The sequence below is a fragment of the Labrus bergylta genome, chromosome 11, assembly GCF_963930695.1.
Source record: "Labrus bergylta chromosome 11, fLabBer1.1, whole genome shotgun sequence".
Taxonomy (NCBI): domain Eukaryota; kingdom Metazoa; phylum Chordata; class Actinopteri; order Labriformes; family Labridae; genus Labrus; species Labrus bergylta.
The window spans coordinates 1933715-1955080 of record NC_089205.1 but is presented as its reverse complement, the minus strand read 5'-3'; the positions used below and the strand labels follow the sequence as shown (position 1 = coordinate 1955080).

At 41.3% G+C, this 21366-nt stretch overlaps 1 protein-coding gene across 9 annotated transcripts in view; it reads left to right on the top strand.

Annotated features, from left to right (window-relative positions):
• fli1 (Fli-1 proto-oncogene, ETS transcription factor) overlaps positions 1 to 21366 on the top strand; it is a 33733-nt gene that overhangs the window by 6409 nt on the left and 5958 nt on the right. For 3 of the 9 annotated variants that reach the window (XM_020649060.3, XM_065960309.1, XM_020649062.3), the window contains 4 exons: positions 5179 to 5390; positions 5700 to 5854; positions 6776 to 6979; positions 13953 to 14021. In XM_020649060.3, the coding sequence (XP_020504716.1) occupies positions 5179 to 5390; positions 5700 to 5854; positions 6776 to 6979; positions 13953 to 14021 (640 nt within the window). Of the gene's footprint in view, positions 1 to 12; positions 164 to 287; positions 556 to 5178; positions 5391 to 5696; positions 5855 to 6775; positions 6980 to 13952; positions 14022 to 21366 lie in introns of those variants that run through there. The other 6 variants (XM_065960306.1, XM_020649058.3, XM_020649061.3 and 3 more) reach the window with 4 other exon arrangements.

Sequence of the window (21366 nt, the reverse complement as noted above, 5' to 3'; positions counted from 1 at the left end):
AAGGGTGGAGAACGGGGTGTATGAGTTTGTGGGAGACTTCTTTTTCGGAGTTGCGCCTCCTTTTTTTAAAGCAATGGGTTGAAATGCGCCTCTGTGTGGGTCTGTGAGCGGGGACCTTCAATCTGACGACGATGAGCGGCTGTTCTGTCTCAGCCTGAATGCGGTAACGAGATATTCTTACTTTTTCCTCTCCCCCCCCCCCCCCCTGTCATTTTTTTAAATATCTGACTGGTTGTAAGAATACGCTACGGGTTTGGATTCAAACCAGAGTCACGCTTTGGACTTAGGGACCAAGCGCACAATTACGCACGTCTGGAAGGACGAAAGGAGTGAATATGCGTTTCAGACAACACATTGTAGACTGACTTCAGTGTCGGTGCACGTTTTCGTTACGAATTCGGTGATTAATGTTTGTCTGACAAGCGGGCATTAAGCAATAGCCATGACTGGATGTACGCTGGACACGATGTGTCGAGCTGCGCAACGGCGGTGTGGCACATCGCCCGGCTCGGTCAGAAGATCCTGTCCTGGGTCAAAAAAACATGTGATGTTTTGGTAAATGGTTTATAAGTAATGTCCTTGTCTTTGTTGCTGTTGGTTATTGTAACCTTTCTTCCTCCGGAGTAACAGAGAGTTTTGTTGAAGTGTAAGGAAAGCTGTCATTTGGTAACTTCACGGGGTAACTGCTCCGTTTGCAAAACTTGAAAACCACAAGGCTTCACAATGATACCTTGGCTTGCTCCTCATATATAGTTACACAACTATTTTGAAATGGCATGTTTGAAGTCTAGAGCTAGGGTGTACTCTTAACACCAGCTACTAGCCCCGACAGTCAAAATTCCAGATGCATTATGGCTGCGGTCACCAGATGTTGAATGGCAAGTCCCGATTAGTTCGTCCTGCGATGCTTCAGTCTGTGTCCTCCGGGTAGAGAGCGGGAGCTAAGCAGGCTGCAGCATCTGCATTTTACTCTCATTGTTGCTGAAAAGTAAAGCGACTTGTTTTCTGTTGGAAACTTAAAGTATTGGGTTTGCGGCGGCTGGGTGTGGTGTGAGTTTTGGATGAGTGTAAACGTTGGCCAGACAAGAATGTCAGACTGCATATAGTCACTTAAATGTCGTTATGTGCCGCTCAGAACCCTGTGGTTGTTTTCTTGTGTATCAGGAGTGAATGTCATGCTGCAGAAGGACATGAATGTCTCCACCTTAGATGATTATAACAAAGCAGGAGGTTGTTACAATTCAATCATAATTGAATCCTCGGGTATAAATGACGGGCTACTTGTTGCATTCATGATCGCTCAAAAAGAAAGGAAGGGCTCTCTAGCCATGAGAGCTTCCTGTTCTACACAATCTTTTCCTGACAGGTTTCCTCTTCCTCTTTAAACAAAGAGCAGGAATGCCCCCCCTGGGTGGCTCCTGCTAGATGGCTGTGTGTGAACGTCAAACAGTCACACGTGTAGTCTGGATGTAGAGCTATTGCATATATCGCCAGTCTGCTCCAGACGCGTCGTGACGCATTTAGAGAGATGGACATGGCTGATGTAAACAGCACAGAGGTGGCTCCCAGCAGGTGTCACACTCACACAATGCTTCTTATGGTGCCTGCAGTTGAACTTTTTCCACCCTTGTCCATCTGAAGACTTTTAATATGATTAATCGAAAACTGAATTTTGAACTTAATTATTTTTTGAATTTTATTTTTTTGGTACTGATAATCTAAAACAGATGTTCAGTTATTGTCCTTACAAGAAAGTGATTACAAGTGGCACATAACCACTGAGATTATCTTTGGATGCAGTGGGACAGACTGACAGAAAAAAATAGTGTAACCGCTGGTAGCTTTTACTGGCAGCTTGTTCCCCACAGATACTGGAAAGAAAACGTAGGCACTGGTCTGTCAACCTCCCAGTTTGTCTTCATGAGTGTGGTGTGCTCTATTTAAAACAAACATCTGCAATCTTGATGGGCTCCCACCACTTGCCAATCATAGAAACAATTTGCCCAGGCTGATATGTCAGAGTAAATGTAACGTGCACACACTCATACTAGTTGTCCAGGCCCTTATCGAGCTGCAATGAGACATTCCCTCACTCTCCTGTACTTTATCATCCACAGACTAGCTGTTGTGCTCTGCTCAGATAGAGAGTCCCGCCGCCAGTGTTCAGACTATGATGGATCCACTGATGAAATCGGTGGAAAATCTAATTCTGGCGAGATGGTTAAAGAGAGGGTTGGAGAGGGTTCAGCTTTTTTTTCATTAAAACCGTCACTCTGAAGAGTAGTAGCTTATCGAAGGAGGTCAAACTTGTGTCTTGTATTTGATATGCGTTCTAAGTCACATATGACCTGCAGTAAATTGTGGTAATAAAGGACACACAGCGAATGCCTCAAACTGTCACTTTGGTTGTGTTAGGTGGTTTTTTGTAGAGCTGAAATGGTTTCAATATCAACTTTAGAAAAAAATAACAGTCATGATGGCAGCCAATCAACATAGTGCTGGCTTCTTGTAAGACCAAGTTAAAGGCCAAGGAATGCTGTGTTTTGTATGTTTTTTTTTCTATTCAAAATGAATATCTGTTTAGTCTTTGTTATTTGAATCCTACTTGTTAAAGGACTCAGATCTCCTTGAACACACAGCATCAGTTACTTTCTTTTCATAGATAAATTAGAGTTATTCAGCTTATCTCGTGTTGTTGGGTTCTTGTGTTTCCAGGGTTCTTATGATGGTTCTTGTGTTTCCTGGGTTCTTATGATGGTTCTTGTGTTTCCTGGGTTCTTATGATGGTTCTTGTGTTTCCTGAGTTCTTGTGTTTCCAGGGTTCTTATGATGGTTCTTGTGTTTCCAGGGTTCTTATGATGGTTCTTGTGTTTCCAGGGTTCTTATGATGGTTCTTGTGTTTCCTGGGTTCTTATGATGGTTCTTGTGTTTCCTGGGTTCTTATGATGGTTCTTGTGATGGTCAGGTTATATATGTCTGTTGGGTATCATGCACTATGGGATCTTTTCTGTTGAACTGTATTTAATTATTTTTAGTATTTAGCATTTGTTATGTTCTTGCTGTTGTTTATGTTCTTCTGTGTTTTGTTTAGTTTGTTCTTGTTTTTGCTGTTTGTCAAAGCACTTTGTAAACCTGTGTTTTTAAAAGGTGCTATATAAATAAAGTTATTATTATCTCATAAAATGTAGAAGCAGCTGTACACAACATAAAAGATACCCAGGTACTTGTTTTTTTTTTGTAGTTAAGAAATTTAAGCAGGTTATATTTGTAAATTCAGCATTTTAACAGAGAGAGTTGTGAGAGATCATCCATGCCATTTACAGTTACTGTTGTGTTAGTGTGTGTATTTCATCAACCTCCTCATGTAACAATGACAAAATGTGCTTCAAAAAGGAGACACGTGCAACAGAAAATGGCCTAAGTGAAAACTTTCTACTTGCATGAAAAGTCTCAGCATGGAATGAATTTAAACCTCTGTGGGATCAGGAGGGATTTCGCTTTTCATTTCGCTTTTCATTTTTAGAGAATGCAAAAAAAAAAAGCTACGTGTTGGAAATATCGATCAATGAATATCAAGTAGCATTTTTTCTCCCTCGAGCAGATATGTGGCATTTGGAATGAAATAATTTCAGTCATCCTGGAATTAGACACGTCTCGGTCTAAGCTGTGCCATCAGATCCAGATGTGCATCAGACCCCGATCCTAATCCTCAGCAGAACCATATGACTCCAGTGACTCCACTTTATATTGTGACTTATTGGTTTTTTCTAGTTGTTATAGTTAACAGTCGATTACGCAATTTCTACTAAGTCATCAAGTTATTGTTGGGTATAATCATTCTGTGCCAGCTTTGAGTTGCCTGGCACAGGTCTAAGATGGTGCCATTGCCTAATTCTATTCATTGCGCAGCTTTTGGCAGTGACATCTGCATCTTCAAATGTAACCTATCATTTCCAATACATGCTTTGCGTCCTAGACGTTACACGAGGAGCATGTTTAAAACCACGTAATAACTTGGCCGGCACTAAGTTTCTGCGTTTGTTTTCTTTAATAAACTGACATTGCTCCAGCTGAGCCACAGCAGAGGGGTCGGTGTAGCTGTGACATCTTCTGCTTCTGTTGAGTCTTCAGCCGTGCAGCGACGCACAAGACAAGACATTTCAGGGGTGACAGGGGAATTGAAGTCCAGAAGATTCTGATAATGAGCAAAAGGAAATGATATTAAAAACCAGGATTCTGTGAAATGTTGCAAAGAGTATTTGTTTGTCAGCGTACTAGGAATGTGAGAAAGTAAGACTTTTTTTTTCTTTGCATGAGCTGATGAGTATTTACGGGTAGAAGAGCTGAATGTATGAGGAGATAATGTCAGCAACGCCCAAGCTTACAACTCGGCCTTACTCCACTTTGGGCTTGATTGAAGTCATGCAAACATCATGCTAACATCAACAGGAAGCTACAGTTGCTACGTGGGCTGTATACACAAACTACTTAGGATGCCAGACTGCGATATGACCAATAACTGCACGTAATTGCTGTAAACAAAAAAAATTACAGAGAATTACAATTTGATATCACAAGTTTTAATGTTTTGTCAGATGAGACTTGCTGGAAGTAAGATGCAAAGATTTACTCTTAAACCTGTCGGCTACATATGGAACCACAGCAAGGAGATAGTTAGCTTAGCATAGAAAAAAAGAAGCAGGGTGAAAATGGATAACCCAGCCCTGTTCAAAAGTAAAATGAACCATGATCCTGCAATTCTTAAAACATTTAATTAACACAATACATCTTAATTATTGAGTATGTTGTAAATCATTGAAGGTATGTCCCAGGAAGTCCTTCAGGGTCGGCAGGCAAAAGAACTAAAGTTTGTTTAATGGCTTGAGATCTGTATGTAAATGTATTGTGTTAAAATAATCGGACAGGGGCCAGTTTTCCTAGACCTGCATTTATGCTAAGCTAAGCTAACCGGCTTCTTTTAGTAGATTTATTTTAAAGGAACAGACTTAAGCGTGGTATCAATCGTCACATCTAATTCCCTGCAAGAAACTAAATATGTGTAATTAGAAAATATAATATACGTTTTTTGTTTTAATATAAGTGTTTATTGGTGACACTAGCTCTTCAAAAGTGAGTAGTGAAGGAAATAAGTATCATACTTGTTTCTTCCATCTACAGGAGGCGCTATCAGTGGTGAGTGAAGACCAATCCTTATTCGAGCCCCCGTACACTGCTGCTGCCCCTCTCCCCAAGACAGACATGACTGCATCTGGCACACAGGACTATGGCCAGACCCACAAAATCAACCCTTTACCCCCACAACAGGAGTGGATCAACCAGCCAGTGCGGGTCAACGTCAAGAGAGAATATGAGCACATGAATGGATCCAGGTATGGAATAATAATTTCTTCTAGCATCATATAAGTTATACGGACTTCAGAGAAACATGACAGTATATCTCTATGCATTGGGTAGTGTACACAATCATAGCTGTTGCTTTGACAGCTGTGATTTGTTAATCAACAGGCAATTTTCTTTACCACGATTAAACCTTCACTTTTTGCTTTTTCTCTTTGAGAATGTGTAGTGCTAAAAACAATCCCATGCTAAAGTCAAAAAAGAAAAACCAACAGCATCGAAATGTATCTCCTGAATGCTATATTTTACAACTGTCTTGTGTTTGTGTGTTTGTGTAGCAGAGAGTCTCCTGTAGACTGCAGTGTGGGTAAATGTAATAAGCTGGTGGGCAGTAATGACACTTCATCTCAGATGAACTATGGAAACTACATGGACGAGAAAAACGCCCCTCCCCCCAACATGACAACCAATGAGCGGAGGGTCATTGTACCTGCTGGTAAGAATAGGTTTCTCAATAACAAAACAACAAAATGCCATACCAGTATCATATGCTAGGTTAATATGATTCAAATAAGAGTAAAAACAACTCTTCCTTTTTCTTAAAAATTTGCAAATACCATAAATCCCCAATATCTGTTGAGCTGGTTGATTGGGTAAACCATTGTTCGAGTGGTCATATTTTTTTTCATTGGCTTCACAAACTTTAAATATATATCAAATCACACAATTTACGACGTAACAGTTTATAATTATATCCCCCCAAAAAATATTTAGACGTCTGTTTTGATTACGTTGTAAGACTTAAGCCAAAGACTGGTTCATTATTTTCCAAAAAATGAGCACATGTGATGAATTAACAGTGAAAGGAGAGTTGATACATGTTCCTATTAGAAGGCTACTGAAGTGTTATTTCTAAACTGATCCAAATGGCCACTCATCCATTAACTTAATAGAAGCTCTACATGGACACCACTCCTTAACCACAAGTGGCAAGTCTGGGCTTTGGTTTCACAATTTTGTAGCACAATATACAAGATTTCAGAACGGTTATTTTAAGAACTGTGTTTTTATTTATTTGTATAAAGGTTTATTTCAAACGTTTGTAGCCACAACAGGAAGGGATTTCAGAGCCAATACTACGTTGTGGAAGATATTCTAAAAGGTTTCAATAAACCTTTAACGACTCATCTCACTCATGCTGACCCTGTCCATGTGGTAAAAATAAAACAAAGAATATTTACAACTATCTGAACAAGGTCTGCTACTGATATAAAATTCTGTTTCCAATTTGTCTCCTGCCCTTTACCTTTCCAGACATGAGGCTCTTCCAGCTCTGTCAGAGCATCTGTCCAGAAACAACTGTAACAGAGGCAAGCTTCTCCTCACTTCTTCTTCTTCTTCTTCTGTCTTTCTGCAGACCCGTCATTATGGTCCCAGGACCACGTGCGCCAGTGGCTCGAGTGGGCGATCAAGGAGTACGGCCTGTTAGAGATCGATACGGCCATGTTTCAGAACACAGACGGCAAAGAGCTCTGCAAGATGGGCAAGGACGACTTCCTCCGGCTCACCACCATGTACAACGCCGAAGTGCTTCTCTCTCATCTCAATTACCTCAGGGAAAGTAAGTACCCATTATGCAAACCATGTGTAAGAAAACAAAAAACAAGCAGGCAAATCAAGGGAACAAAGGATACAAAACTAATGAATAAGTCATAAGACATTTAATTAACTCAGGAAAAAGAAGTGATTGGTTATTGATCGATAAAAAAAGCTAACAAAAATAAAAACACAAGGAAGACATATGAAAGCAGTTCTGGTAAAATGTGCTCTGATATTCATGCTTTACATCCTCCTGGTTGTACATAAAGTAAAGTTAGCTCTGGCATCCATTTTTTGCCAAAGAATGGAAGTCAAAATCAACCTACAAGACATATTTCTCTCTCTTGTCACATACTTGTTTTTGTTTCTGGAAGAAAAGTATCAGAAGAAAAAAAAACGAACAGCATTGGCAGTGACACTATTTTTGTCACCACATTATACTCACATTACAATACATAAACAATGACATTGCTTTTACTGGAAACTCATGTCTCCATAATAACTGCTATAAGTATGAGGCAGGGTTGTGAAAACCCAAGAAGGTTCTTTCCAGTCTCGAGATAACCATCGACTGTATCCCCCCCCCCCACTTGACTTTGCAGTGCCTTATTCCACATGGTCACGAAAGATGAAGGCCAGGTGCATTGCCTCGGGAATCACGCTATAGGCCTTTTTTGTCTTCAGCACGGCAAAGAAAGTTGATCTGCAATTTGCAATGGAGGGAACTAAATTGGAAGCTGTAACCTTTGAAGAGTTCCTCGTTCACATGTTTCGGCTCGGGAACTAAAGCATTTTTTCCAAGGGCAGTATGCAAATGAGGTTTTGATATAAGATGTAACATCTGGCATGGCTGTTGGGTTAGATACACAATCATGTCTAGTCCAGAAAGTAGGAACACACTGTTTTCTATTAGTAGGCCATGAATATTGTGAATATTGAATATAAACAGTTTGTCCCATTTTTGAATTCTTCGCATTCTGCAAAATGGTTTTGAGCTGCTTCTGCTGTGGCTGAGATAGCATGACACCAAGTTGGGTGGAGTGACTGATGGCTCAACTAAATTTAACATCACTTCCAAAATACTGCGATGGGGCCGCAGCGTGATGTAATGGGAACTGTATTTTGTGGGTGTCAACAGTTTTCTCTGTGCACGGCGTCTGGGCAAAGAGAGATGCTTGTCATGAGTATAACAGCCTCATTGTGCAGCGGCTGCAGCGGGTGGATCTGTCTGACCGCCACTGGGCACACTCCACCAGGCAGTTTTCATTACGGCCACTGGCTGCGGGACTTAGCCGTGGCTTAGGCGTGCTGCACCGCGACGTTGCCCAATGCTGCCCCTTTTTTTTATTTTATTTAGACCTTGTGTGTTTTGGAGACAGAAGAAATGTCTCGGGAATCCTCTCCACTTGCCAGCTGAAATTGCTTTGGATCGCTTCCCAACAATCAAAAAAGATGAATGCTCCCGTCCCCGTGCCTGGACTGACTGACCTTGTTTTTTGGGGGCAGGGTCTTTGAGAAGCAGGCAGTGTGTATTATTGACATTGGGAGCCTTAGGGCAAGAGGAACCATGTTAGTAAATGAACGTCTAAGGAAGACTGAGAAGCAGGAGGAGGAGGAGGGTGAAGGCTTAATGTATACCCTGCGGGGCTGATGATTTGGAAACTGAAGCCTTTTGCTTTTTCCCCCCGCAGCACAAACAAACACAATCACAGACAAGGAGTAACCCCGTCCAGAAAAGAGACCTCTGGCTTCACTCACGAGAGCTGGAGCTTGGCCGAGCTTTTCAGAATACAGAAAAAGGGAAAGAAGGGAGAGACGGAGCCTAACCCTGGAAGTATTAGTGATTCCAGATCATGTGATGTCTTCCTCCTTTCACCCATTCATACATTACCCCCCCATCCTCCTCCAAAAGCTGGATGGTCCAAGGGGGGTACGATTACATTTCTCTCACATCTGTGTGCATCATGTGTGGGTTCTGTTTATTGAACCTTTGATTAACATTCCTCAAAGTCATTAATCCCTGTATGTACACTCGGCACGGGGCAAGGGCACGCCTCCCCATCCTTCAGCCATACGATAACAAAACATTCCCGCTAGGTCATGTGCAAAAATATCACGCAGACACCAACGCTGGTGCAACCGCTGGCACAATCACAACATCTGTCTGGCTTCCCAGCTGCTTTGCAGTAACAAGGGTAGTTGCCTGTGCATTATTTGTTGGCCTCATTGTTGGTCACTTATCCAGATTTTTATAAGTAATGGCCGCCCGCGCCCCAATGTGCTTTCAATTTGGAACGCAATTTGAGAATTTGTTCAAATTAGTCTGTCAAGGAGGGACCGCGGATTGTTTGCTTTATCGCACCCATGTAGGTCGGTTTGATACCACATGTGCTGGAAACGGAGCCGAGCAAAACCTCAGACAACGAAAGTCTGTATCCTCCGACAGACGGAGATGCAAGAGGAGAAGGAGGAATGAGATGGGGGGGGGAGGCATAAATGAGTCAGAAGGCAGACAATTTAAAGCAAATATACTGAGGATCTAAAAAAACAATTTCAGAAATTGGATGAAGAAATATGTCCTTGACAGATGTATTTTACAGTAGTTATTTGAGGACAGGAGTGCGAGGGTGTGAGGAGAAACTGTTTTAGTAGGCGAGTGTGAGCTAGAAAAAGAAAGTCGAGGGGGTCGACTATTTTTTAAGAATTGTGTGGAAATGGTCCGAGGTGGTCATGATTGAGTGCTGTTGGAGAACAGCAATAGTTCTGTTTCCCAGCTGTCGCCGTTGCTTGTGTGTCTGGATGGATTTACAGTGAGGGAGTCAAGAGAGAGAGAGAGAGAGAGAGAGAGAGAGAAAGAGAGAGAGAGAGAGTGATAAGTCTGGGCTTCTGCATTCTGCAGCTTGCTCCAGAGTGGGGGACATTCTCGAGCCCTCAATAGTTTATACAGACCATAAACATCTGGGCTCGAAGGCTGAGTAGGGAAAAAGGAGGTCTGGAGAGCTCTCTACCCTCCTTCTCCCCTCACAACATTTTTATTGAGCTCCCTTTGCATTAGTTCTTTCTATTGGCAGATTATCACCGGTGCAGAGGGGCTCAGCAGTCTGGCTCTGCGCCCTTTACTGTTAGCTGTCTGCTGTTAGCCACCATACAGAGCAGTTTGTGTCTGCTCAGTGACGGCTGGGCTGCAGACACTTTGCACTTATGGAATTTATGTGTATATCAAATTAGCATAAGGGGACGTGGATAATAAGCAGTTGCTATTCATGTAAACACTGAGATGAGCTCAGCTGTAATTTAAGCTAGCTTCTCAGAGGTCCATTATAATTGTACTCACAGCCCAATTGCCAGTTAAGTATTATGATTTGGGCCAATTCTGTAAAACCTTGGAATTCAGTCAGCGATGTTTTTCAGCTTTTATCCTAAAAACTTTTACATTATTTTTTTATAGTCACTTTAAACAGCATCATATGGTTAATCTATTAGGGGGATAATTTTGAACTCCCCACAAACCTGATACACTAAAACTCTCACCCACTCCAAGCAGTGACTGGATAGGTGGGTGGGAGTGAATAAACAAGGAAGTATTTAAATGTTTCAAATAATATCAGCATTTAAGGTGAAATAGTTAGAAAAAGGTATCTTCATCTTTGGTCCTCGCAAAGCAATAACAATAACTTAACAATGTCCACTGTGGGATGTAATAATCTTCAATCACATTGTTGATCCATCCCTGAACTGCAACCCCTGTTACTTCCACATTTGCTTCATCATTTGAGAATCAAAGAACCCCTTCAGTTGTTGTCTGTTATAGTCTCATGATCTTAAGAATGGTGTAGTTAGCTTACCACATGATTCTCGATAGGTCATGCTGGGGGACAGGTGTGTTTTGTATTTTATTACATTTATTTCAACTTCCTGTTTTTGTGCTTTAGTAGCCTGAACAAAAGAAAATGTCTTTCACTTTACCATACCCAAGTTTCTATTCCTTTACTAAACCAAACTTTGACTATAATGGATTCTATACATAGGAATCTTTTTTGTAATTTTATGAAAAGAAATTCATGTGCCACGTGTTTTAAGAAGCCAAACCTTTTGTGTTCACTCCCACCCACCTATCCAGTCACTGCTGAAGGTGGCAGCTCCAGTTATTTTCAAGACAGGGGTAATGTAAAGGATTACAAATTCGCCGCTTATTTGTAACTCTTACATTTCATAGGTGGATTAGTTTGCTGTAGTCCTGCTAGTTTATGAGAGGATTGATTGCAGTTGGGTTTCCTTTAGTTGACAGACTGGCACAGTTGATTTAAGCCTTTACAAAAACAAAGGGAATATGATCACCATAAGTAACTGCACTGCTGTCTCAGTAACAGTTTCAACTACACATCCAGCCTGCTGATGATGTTAGCCACTTACAGAATGCTAACACAGTGAGCATATAAAGCTCCTGGTTACATTACTTTGCAACTTGGTTATACACAGGTAGAACATCTGAGCATATACACATTGATACTTCTTATCAGGCAGTGATTTGTATCTTTGAATGGGCTTGTGGATCACACAGAGGTGGCTGTGGCTCAGTGGTAGAGTCGGTTGTTTCTCAACTGTAAGGTTGGAGGTTTGATCCAAGCTTGTGCAGCTACATGTTGATGTGGCCTTGGACAATGCTCACTGCTATTGTTGAAAAGATCAATGGAAATATCCAATTTTGTTGTTTTTTCTTTCACAGAGATATTCCTGTTGATTAATACATTGACTTACGTAATTATGAAATGGGGAATTGAAATGTTTTTATTAAAGTAACTTGAGAAAACAATGCTAACAAACAATGTAATTCAGATAAAAGTGACATCAGAGAATTTGAAAGACACTGATGAATTATCTCTTCATATTTGAGGACTTGTTGGACATTTCTGGCATGCACTAAGGCTGGTGTAAAAAATGAGCAAGACATTGCAGCATCATCCTATGGGGCTGAAATTATAACCTACTGCTGACTGGAGCCCATTTGGCCCGCTTTAGGTGGCAAGATGCCCAAAAGAGGGTGACTGGAACCCTCAGTTTGTTGACAAAGCTCAGGCCGCATGTTTGAGGCAACAGTATCACATAGCTTTACAGAATAAACAGCAGGGGCCTGATGGAGGTCAATCACAATGCTGAGCAAACCCTCCAAGATCTCTGTCAATATTACGGGGGTAGCCAAATTCAAGGAGAGGACTTTAAAAAAAAAAAAAAAAAGAGCGAGCCATCACTCATAGGAAGGAGAGAAAAGAAAATTGTTTGTGGATGTTATGTAATCAAGCAGACCGTGAGCAGATGTGACAGGGGAGGGAAAGAGAGAGTGGAGGTCTTAAAGGCTAAACACTGGCCAGTCCTCCCACTGTGCTGTCAGATTAACCGGGGACGTGTTTGTTTTCTGAGAGAAGGAAGAAATCGTCCAAATAAATAGGCAGCATGGCCATGGACCTCCTCCACTCAAACAGTCAGCTGTGTCTCTCTCTCTCTCCCTCTCATACTCACTCTCACTCTCCCTATACAGCAGTCCTGATTTTCTCTGCGGGGTGGTTTGAGGTTTTCTCAGCAATGCTGCCTGTTTGCCTGTCCGGGTCAGCCCACATATGTGGCACACAGTAGGAAAAGGGTTAATGACCCCTTCCTCCTCCCTTCTCTCCCTCCCCTTCCTTTTTTTTTTCTGTCGGTTCATCTTTCTCCTACACTTTCTGCCTCATTCCAAAGACGGTGCTTTGGTGGCTCATTTGCCCCCTGTGCGCTTACACACTCTGCGTGTGGAATTATTTTTGTATGGGGGAGCTGCATTTGATTGCTGAGCAGGGACCCAGCCTCATACAATGGCTCCCCTGTTCTGAGGCCCCCAGGTTTTCTAAACTAGACCCAGAGCCTTGGGGGTGCCGTGGAGTAGGTAGAACCAGAAGGGGTGGGGTGTTGGGAGGTTATAATACATTTGTGGAGCACCCCCCCCACCACCACCCCCAAGCCACCCCCTAAAAAAACAGAACCCTAGTCTGCCACCATGGGCCCCTTACCCCCTATTCCTCCAGCTTTTAGGTCCTGCATCAAATCTCAAGGAAAGCAAATCCCAAATCTAACTTTTGCCTTTGACATTTTTTTTGGTTCTTTTTCATATGATCCCATTCAGAAAACACACATCTCCCTTACTCAGCAGCTCTCTGCAGCCATCGCAGTGCTAAATCTTAAAAACTCCCTGCGTAGTAGCTGCCCTTGTGTTTTCTCTGTGCATTTTTGGCTCTGTTTTTCCACTCGCTGATTTATGCCTGGGGGCAGCTAAAATTAAGAGAGCATTTTGGTGCCGCCCAGGGTGCCTGTGTAAGTGGAGGAATGCAGTGCAGAGTTCTGCTCCATAAGGTGAAATGAATAGGCCGCCATATGCAGACTCCTGCCTCCCTGACTTTATTATTCAGGAGTGAGGATTGCAGTTAAAAGACTGCCGGGCTCCAGGGTTTTTTTTTTCTTCCTACATGTAAAGCACTGACTGTGTGCTGGATTGTCTTTATTTGGGACTAAATTTATGTGTCATGAATTATTATAGTACTACGACTATTTTTAGGTTAAAAAAATAGGAGCACAATTCAAGAAATGAAAAGGGCTCTATATAGCTGCGTGACAGTAATTGAGCTGAACCTACTACTGCCACCTGCTGGCTATTTTCTTTAAACCCTGTGAGCTTTCTGTCTGAGGGAAATGCATTATAATTACACTCACTAATAACGTCCCTTGTATTAGTTAAGGCTATTAATATACAAGTTTGCAAATATTCTGCAAGCATGGAACTTTACTCATTTATAACTTAAACTGTTGATCATTGATTGCTCTCATGAAATAATCCATGAAAACATCTTCTAGGCTGATCCATGCTACTTTTTTGTCCATCACATGTCCTTTTTGTAACTTGTAAAAGTTGATTTGTCATTGTTTTTTTTCTCACTACTATGCTCTATGTCATCTCATTTTTATTCCAGGTAGCTCATCATTATCCTACAACACACCATCTCATGCAGACCCATCCCCTCGCCTGGCCGCCAAAGAGGGTAGGGACAACATTTTATTTAAATGTTCTAATCCTTATATCCCTGTGTGTTTTGGTATACTTGGGGCTGTTGTAACTGTTAAAATAAGTGGGTCAAGGTGAGATTGTCAGGCCTAAAAATAATAAAGAAGAATGAAAAGATGAAAACAGAGAAAAAAAATGTATGATGACCCTGAGAGAACCTTTTGAGACAGGTAGATAGGGAAACACACTTTAGCATTTAGGTCAGTTACCACAAATCCAAACCTCAAGCTCTGATGCTCCCAACAGCACGCTGTGCAGGTGCACCTTTTGTGATTCCAAAAACAATATGAGCCAAGCTGCCTTTTTTTTTTTTTTTTGTAAGAGCCAGTGCCTGTGATCACACTTTGTGCACTCTCAGGCTAGAGGCATACTAACAAGTGAACAAAAGCTTGGTGTTGATGAGTCCTTTCCACAACAGCAGGGGCGAAAGCAGAAGCTGAATGTGGTGATAATGGTCAAAGAAGGAGGACACAAGACTTGTGAATGAGGTTGTTTGTTGGGAGAGAGACATCATAGACAGGTGCTTTGGCAACAATGTGCATGGAAAACACGGCAGAGGAGCCTGAATGGCTTCTTCGGGCCAGACTGGAGCAGAAAAGAGTGTTTGTTGCTTTCAACAGGGTGTGTAAGTGATCTATTGGCAAAGAGGATGACAGAAGGTCACAGGGAGAGTAAGCATAATATACTTTAGTACATGCTTGTAGGACTTTTGTTAGAGACTGGCCAAATCTTTATCATTTTGCAGTTTGAAACATTGTGCACTAAAAACTTTCTTTTTTAGTGACATTGTTTTAGAAAGATTACTCCCCTTTAACACATGAATCACATTCAACCTTTACCTGATCGAAACTCTGAAGGTATGCAATGGATACAGTAGCCTACATATTTACACATGATTCAATATTAATACAGCCTTTTCAGATATCTCTAAAAAATGAGCCCAAATTTGTTTATTTTTAAAGATTATTAATTTGTAATGACGGAAATTAACTATGATAAAAACACAGTGATTGCAATTTCTTATTATTAGTCATTTAACTGATTCTTTCTTTACTCAAGATACTGATATACAGTATGCTAGAAGAACAAATAGTCTGAAACTAACAGGAAGAATGTTAGAATAGGAGGAATAGGTAGCAGTAACATCTTGAGAATTGTCTTGTGTTTGCCGTATTTTATTTGCAAATAAGAAGGGTTTTAGGCGAATGTAATAATAATAATAATAATGATAGACTTTATTTGGCATGGACATCACAGATACATTGGACAAACCAGATGCATTGTTTAAGTGTTTTAGCAAGCATGCTAGTTCTCAACACATGTCCACAGGAGGTGTTTGAAAGGAAAACAATTAAAATAGGGAGAAAAGTGATAAAACAGAGAAAACTATATGGAGAGAATAAATATAAAATAAAACATTTAAAATAGACATAAAGTGTAGAGCAAAGGCAGCATGATCAAACAATAACCCAGTCAGAAGCTATTCATGTGAGCACTGTTGTTTTGATTTCAGCCATTGTTTGAGTCCTCTAATTAAAAGCATTACTGTTGCTCTCTAATTTTATGCCAGTGGGCAGAGAGCTCCAAAGTTTTGCCCCCTTTGCAGAGAAAGCAAACTGGTCAAAAGATGTCTTGTACAATGGGACAAGACAATCACTGCTGATGGAGGCTCGTGTGACTTCCCTACGAGAGCTCTGACGCCTGATGGCTAATTCAGATAACAGTGGAGACACATGATTATTTTCACATTTAAAGAACAGTTTAAGAAGTCTAAAATTCATAAAATTGTCAAAGGAATGCACAGTGAGATGAAGCTTTTGTTGGTGCTTGCTATTAACGCTGAACAAAAGTTGACTGAATCTAAAGCTTTTTATATTTCTGAACTATTTATATGCACTGCTGCAGTGAAGTAGAAATGTAATGCCGGTGGTGTTGAAGCAAAAGTCTTGCAAAAGCCAGGCTGAGTTTCTAAGAACAACGCCCACAGCAGCTTAGGATGATTGTTTCTTTCCTCCTGGATACCTTTCCACTCCGCAAACATTATTTTTTGCTGACACAACACCATCATCGCTTGAAAGCTTGAACTGCATATCAGTAAAATAAAGAAAGCTACACATCCTTTACATCAGCTATACGGTGTCACCACCAGAGACGAGAGAAAGGACTGCAATAACAGTGATAGCCTCGCTCACAGGATGAGGGGCCCTCTCAAGGCAGGCCTGAGAGGAAACACTAGGTCTGATAAGTGTCCGAGAATGCCCTCTGCCTCTCACTATCGGGGCCCCCAGTGGTTTAGCATTAGGAAGGCGGTGTACTTGTTCTCGCCCTGCTTCAATACCAATAGAGCAATGGGCAGGCGAGATAAGATTCTGCTCAGTCACCCCCCGACCCCTGCTCTTCCTGGTTCTCAGCGCCAGGTATTTGGACTGGCAGGAATAGAGGGTCACTCCCTTCACCAGCATTTCCCCTTTCACGAGAGATGACTTCTATAACGGGCTCCGGTAACACTGAGCGAGCCTCTGACTGTGTCTCGTGATCCCCGCCTCGAACTGAGAAACAGAGATGACTTTTTAAATTATTACCAAGATAATAGAGTAATTAACATAAGAGTTTAATTATATGTTTTCCCCTTCAAGTACATTTCAAAGTCGTTTAAATCAATGCAACTTATTTACCACATGTTATAACACTAAATTACATATTTATGGTTTAAGTAATTCACTTTTATGGAGTTTAATGATTATTTAACTGACATGTTTTACCGACGAATGAATGTATTTTATTATTTAGCGACTGCATCAGAGCTCTGTGAAGTCCAAGACAAATCTCCCACTAGGACAAAAAATGTAATCTTAATCTTAATCTTAAATGTTACCTTGTTTTATTAAACACGTTTTAGCAGGATAGTTCCAAACTGGAGTTGTGAGTTCGATATAAACGAAGTCTTGCTGCAGGAGAATCCTATATCAACATTTTTCTCAGACCCACATTGCCAGATGTTCAAGTTCATATTGCCTTTAGAGAACAGTCAAATACCATTCAGGCTCTTTGGGGTAGAGTAAGCACGAGCATGCAGCAGGAGACAACCCTTAATCTGCTCCAGACTCACTGGTGTAAAATGCAATGTTATGAATAAAAGAGAGCATATAAAACACGGAATGCAGCAGCTATGAAAGGGGATGTGTGTGTCTGCATGTGTGTGTGTGTGTGTGTGTGTGTGTGTGTGTGTGTGTGTGTGTCTAATGTCTGTGTCTTCAATATGCCTGTGGAGAGGCATGTGTGTGTAGGTGGGATTCTGAATGCCTTAGTGTATTTGTCACCCTTTGAATGTTATTTTTTAGAGCATATGTTGAGGAGTTTCTGTATTGTTTGTTTTCTACTTGTTTTTTTGTTTTTTTTACCTCTAGTGACTTTTTGTACCTTTTTCAAGTTTTTAGCATCTGTTTGTGCCGCTGCTTTGGCATTTTATAATTTTGCAGAAAGTACACTCATATTCTCCGCTGCTTCTTTCATTTCCACGAATGGAGAAAGACGATGATGATGACGATGATTCACCTCTGTGAATCTATTTATTTTGCTGCCACGTCAAACTGGCAATTCAGCTTGGCGTTTTGTGCAAGCTGTCACATTTATACATTTGAAATGCTCCCATTTTGCATTTTGACATGTATAGAAAAAAGAAGATTATATATCTTTCTGTGTGTGTGCAGCATTGTTGTTGTCTCCTCTTGCGTACCCACTGCGTCTATATCTTGTTCTTCGCTACTATCTTGTCCTCTTGTGGCTCCTTCCTTACACAGCTTTTTTAAAAGCACCTGTATTACTTTACTGGTATTTAAAAACCTTGTGTCCTGTCTGGGTCTCTTGTCTTGGCTCAGACTTCAGGTTAAGAACAGTCCATGACTCCATTATCGCCTTCTCTTCTTTTTCTCTGTCTACCCAGTCTCTGTGCTCAGTTGTTCTTTCACTCCCACTCTATCTAGCTTTCTCCTTTTACTCTCTCTCTCTCTCTCTCTCTCTTTTACTCTATGTCTCTTTGCCTCTCTCTCTCTCTCTCTCTCTCTCTCTCTCTCTCTCTCTCTCTCTGTCTAGCACTCGGGCCTTGTTTTGACTAACTGGTCCTGCAGTCGAAGTCTCCCAGGAGCATGCACCACACCCTCAGACCAGAGTGGAAACTGGCTCAAGTCGCAGTCAGAGCAAGGCCTGGAAAAATGAAGGAGGGGGTGGGGGGTGGGAGTGGGGGCTTGGGGAGAGGCGGCTCTGTGTGTGCACATTTTGGTCTGTGTCTGTGTTTGTATGGCTGGCTTGCCCCGAGTACCCCCGACCACTTGGGCTTTGTACATTTTACCTCTGCTGCTTCTTTTTACTTCTTTTTCTCTTTCCCTTCAACTTCCTTGCATTTCAGTCAGTCCACTTAGCTTTTAACAGATTATTATAGATAGGAAACACTTCCATTAGTGCCTTTATTCTCGCTCGCATTAATGCTTTTGTAGGTAAATGTGATATTCTGTGGAAGACTACACCACAGGTTTCTAAAAACCTGAAGGAGAGCTTCTCAGCTGTAGCTCATACCAGACAGTAGCAGGGTTCTCTGCCATTATTTTCTTTTCAAATTCCAATGTTGTGTTTCGTCTGACTCTTTTTTTTTCCACGTTATTTTTTCTTCCCTCTCTTACATTTCTTCTTCTCTCCGCTTTCTCTCAGCGTTTTCTCGCTCTGTCACTCTGTCTCCATCTTTTGCCCCTCTATACCTCTGAATAAAATCACTTTCTCTTTTCTGTGCCTCCTTTACATTCTGTCTCATTTCTCTTTGCTTCACTCCCCTTCATCTCCTGTCCTGTTTGTGATGCCCCCCCCCCTCTCTGCACGTATGTATGGAGGTAGCCCTGATGTGTTTTTTGGGGTGGTGGGGAGTGGATGGGGATAGGGGGGGGCTGGTGGTGAGTAGAGGGGAAAAAAGGGCCAGTAAAACAAAGAGAGGTTGTCTGCATGCGAGGCAGGCAGGAAACACAAGTCTCCCAGGACTCTCCCCCAGTCGCTGCTCCTTGGCTATCCTGCCGGCCCACACCAGATTGAACCTGACAGCACCGCTGAGCCACGGCAGCCCACTTTTTATTTGTCCCTTTTCTTCCTCTTTTTGTCTCACTCTGTATTACCCTCACTTTTCTTTTTTTCCGTTCTATACCTTACCATCGCTTTGTGTGTTTTTGAACTGTCACTTGAAATGCTTGCACTTTTTACTCTATTTTTAATATCCCTCTATTCATCTCACAGACCAGAGACCCTGTGCCATCTATACTGACAGGTATGGTTTCTTTTCTGGAAAAACTCCCAGGGTGTAAGATTAAAAGTTCAATCTGAGTGAAGAGATCAAGAGGTCCCTTTAGCAGCAGGATGTTTAGGCACTGGTGAATATAGTGCTGGTAATAAAAGGGACAACGAGGCAGCACAACTTCCAAGTTCCAAGTTTTCTTATTCTACAAAAAACACAATTATTTGTACATAAAAAGACAAAAACAAATACAAGAAAGAAAGATGAGTGATGACAAACCATTGCAATATTAGACAAATACTGCTCCTTTTCAAAAGGTTGCAGTATTTCCATGGTTTCCATCAATCCAATGGATGATACAGGGGACCTTGCCTTGATTGCGGATTCTTTAAATTGTAATTTGGGGGTATTTCAATTAGAAGACAGTAAAATAAACTATGATGTCTTACTGTAGAACAAGACAGATACTTTCATTTGAAGAGTTGTTACTTTTAATAAGGCAGCTAAGAAACAAGTAAGACAATAGAAGGTTGTTTGGCGGGTTACAAAGCAATTTATGTGTTTGCGTTTATGAAGATATTTAATTCAATTGTGTATGTGTGAGTGAGGAGGCGGACATTGATTTTGTACATTAATTATTTCCACTTTAGAAAAATAAAAATGTCAACATTATTTAATCCACAGGAGGGCAGCATTGCGCAGGGTTTGAAGGGAGCCATAGATGAAGCTGATGGTGAATTAGATGCCACTGGAAGTTCCTCTGGTGTGGTCGAATGAGATTTAAGATTGCAGCTATCATCCTCATAACTTTATAGTATGGCACAAAACAACATAAACATGCAGTGTTTTAACGGGGGGGGAGACAATAAGTCCAACAACAGTGTTCATTGATGTAACATTGTCACACTAAGCCTCAGCTGCTTTAACATCTTAAATCCCACAGAGGATTCAATTAAAAGGAGTGACCAGGATAGTAAATAACATGGTTGACATTTGTAAATGGTCTTGGGCTTGTATTGCGCTTTCTGGTCTTTCAGCTTTTACACTGCAGGTCACACCTTCCCATTATTCACACACTGATGGCAGAGGTTGCTATCTAAAGTGGCCATCAGTATTAACTCATTCATTCGTACATATACGCCGCTGATGAAGCAGCAGGAGCAGCTCGGGGTAAAGTGTCTTACCCAAAGCCACATCGGACATTAGGCCGCAGGAGCTGGGGATCAAACCCCCGACCTTCCGTTTAAAACCAAGGCGACTCTACCACTGATCCACATCTCAACATAATCATAAACCCTATCATCACATACCAAACACTGCATGACATCATCAGCAACATGAGGAACATTGGGACTCACAAACTTCTTTCCCAAGCCTGCTTTTTAATGAAAAATGTTTTGGTGCTTAAGGAGTGCACTTGTTAATCATAGCAGGGAGGAAATCTGCACCAAGAGCCAAAATTCAAAATATGAAATTCAGAGTATAAACTGGGGATGTTACGCTGGATATCTTTAGCCTATCTTCCTGACTGACTGTTAAAGATGTAAGATAACTCACTCTGTTGTACTCCCAAGATATGGATGATATATTCATCATGTTTTTTTGGTGAAGTTTTGGCGATGTTGCTGATATTCCCACTCTAACAGATTTAAGAAATAGACTCAGTCTTTAAATGAGGGATCAGGGGGGTCTTCTCAACATGAAATCAAGACAATTTCTGGAGGCACAACCCCATAAAAGGGTGTTCAAGTTAAAATGAATCATGTTATCAGTTAAAATCCCATGGTATCTAACAGTTCTCTTCAAAGTCTTCCACCTGTCTGTTGACAATCTGAGAAGCTGAGGGACTTACAATCAGAACGCTTGTCCTAGTTTTTTCACTATGGGTAAATAACATGCTTTGTATAAGAGAGAGCACATCTGATTTGGTAAACTGACTGGAAGAATGAACAGCAAACATTGAAATATAACTGTTGTTGTGGTGAAGGCTATACCAACTCCACTTGTTCCTCCACATAGGTCTGAAAAGCATCTTTCATTTTTAAAGTCT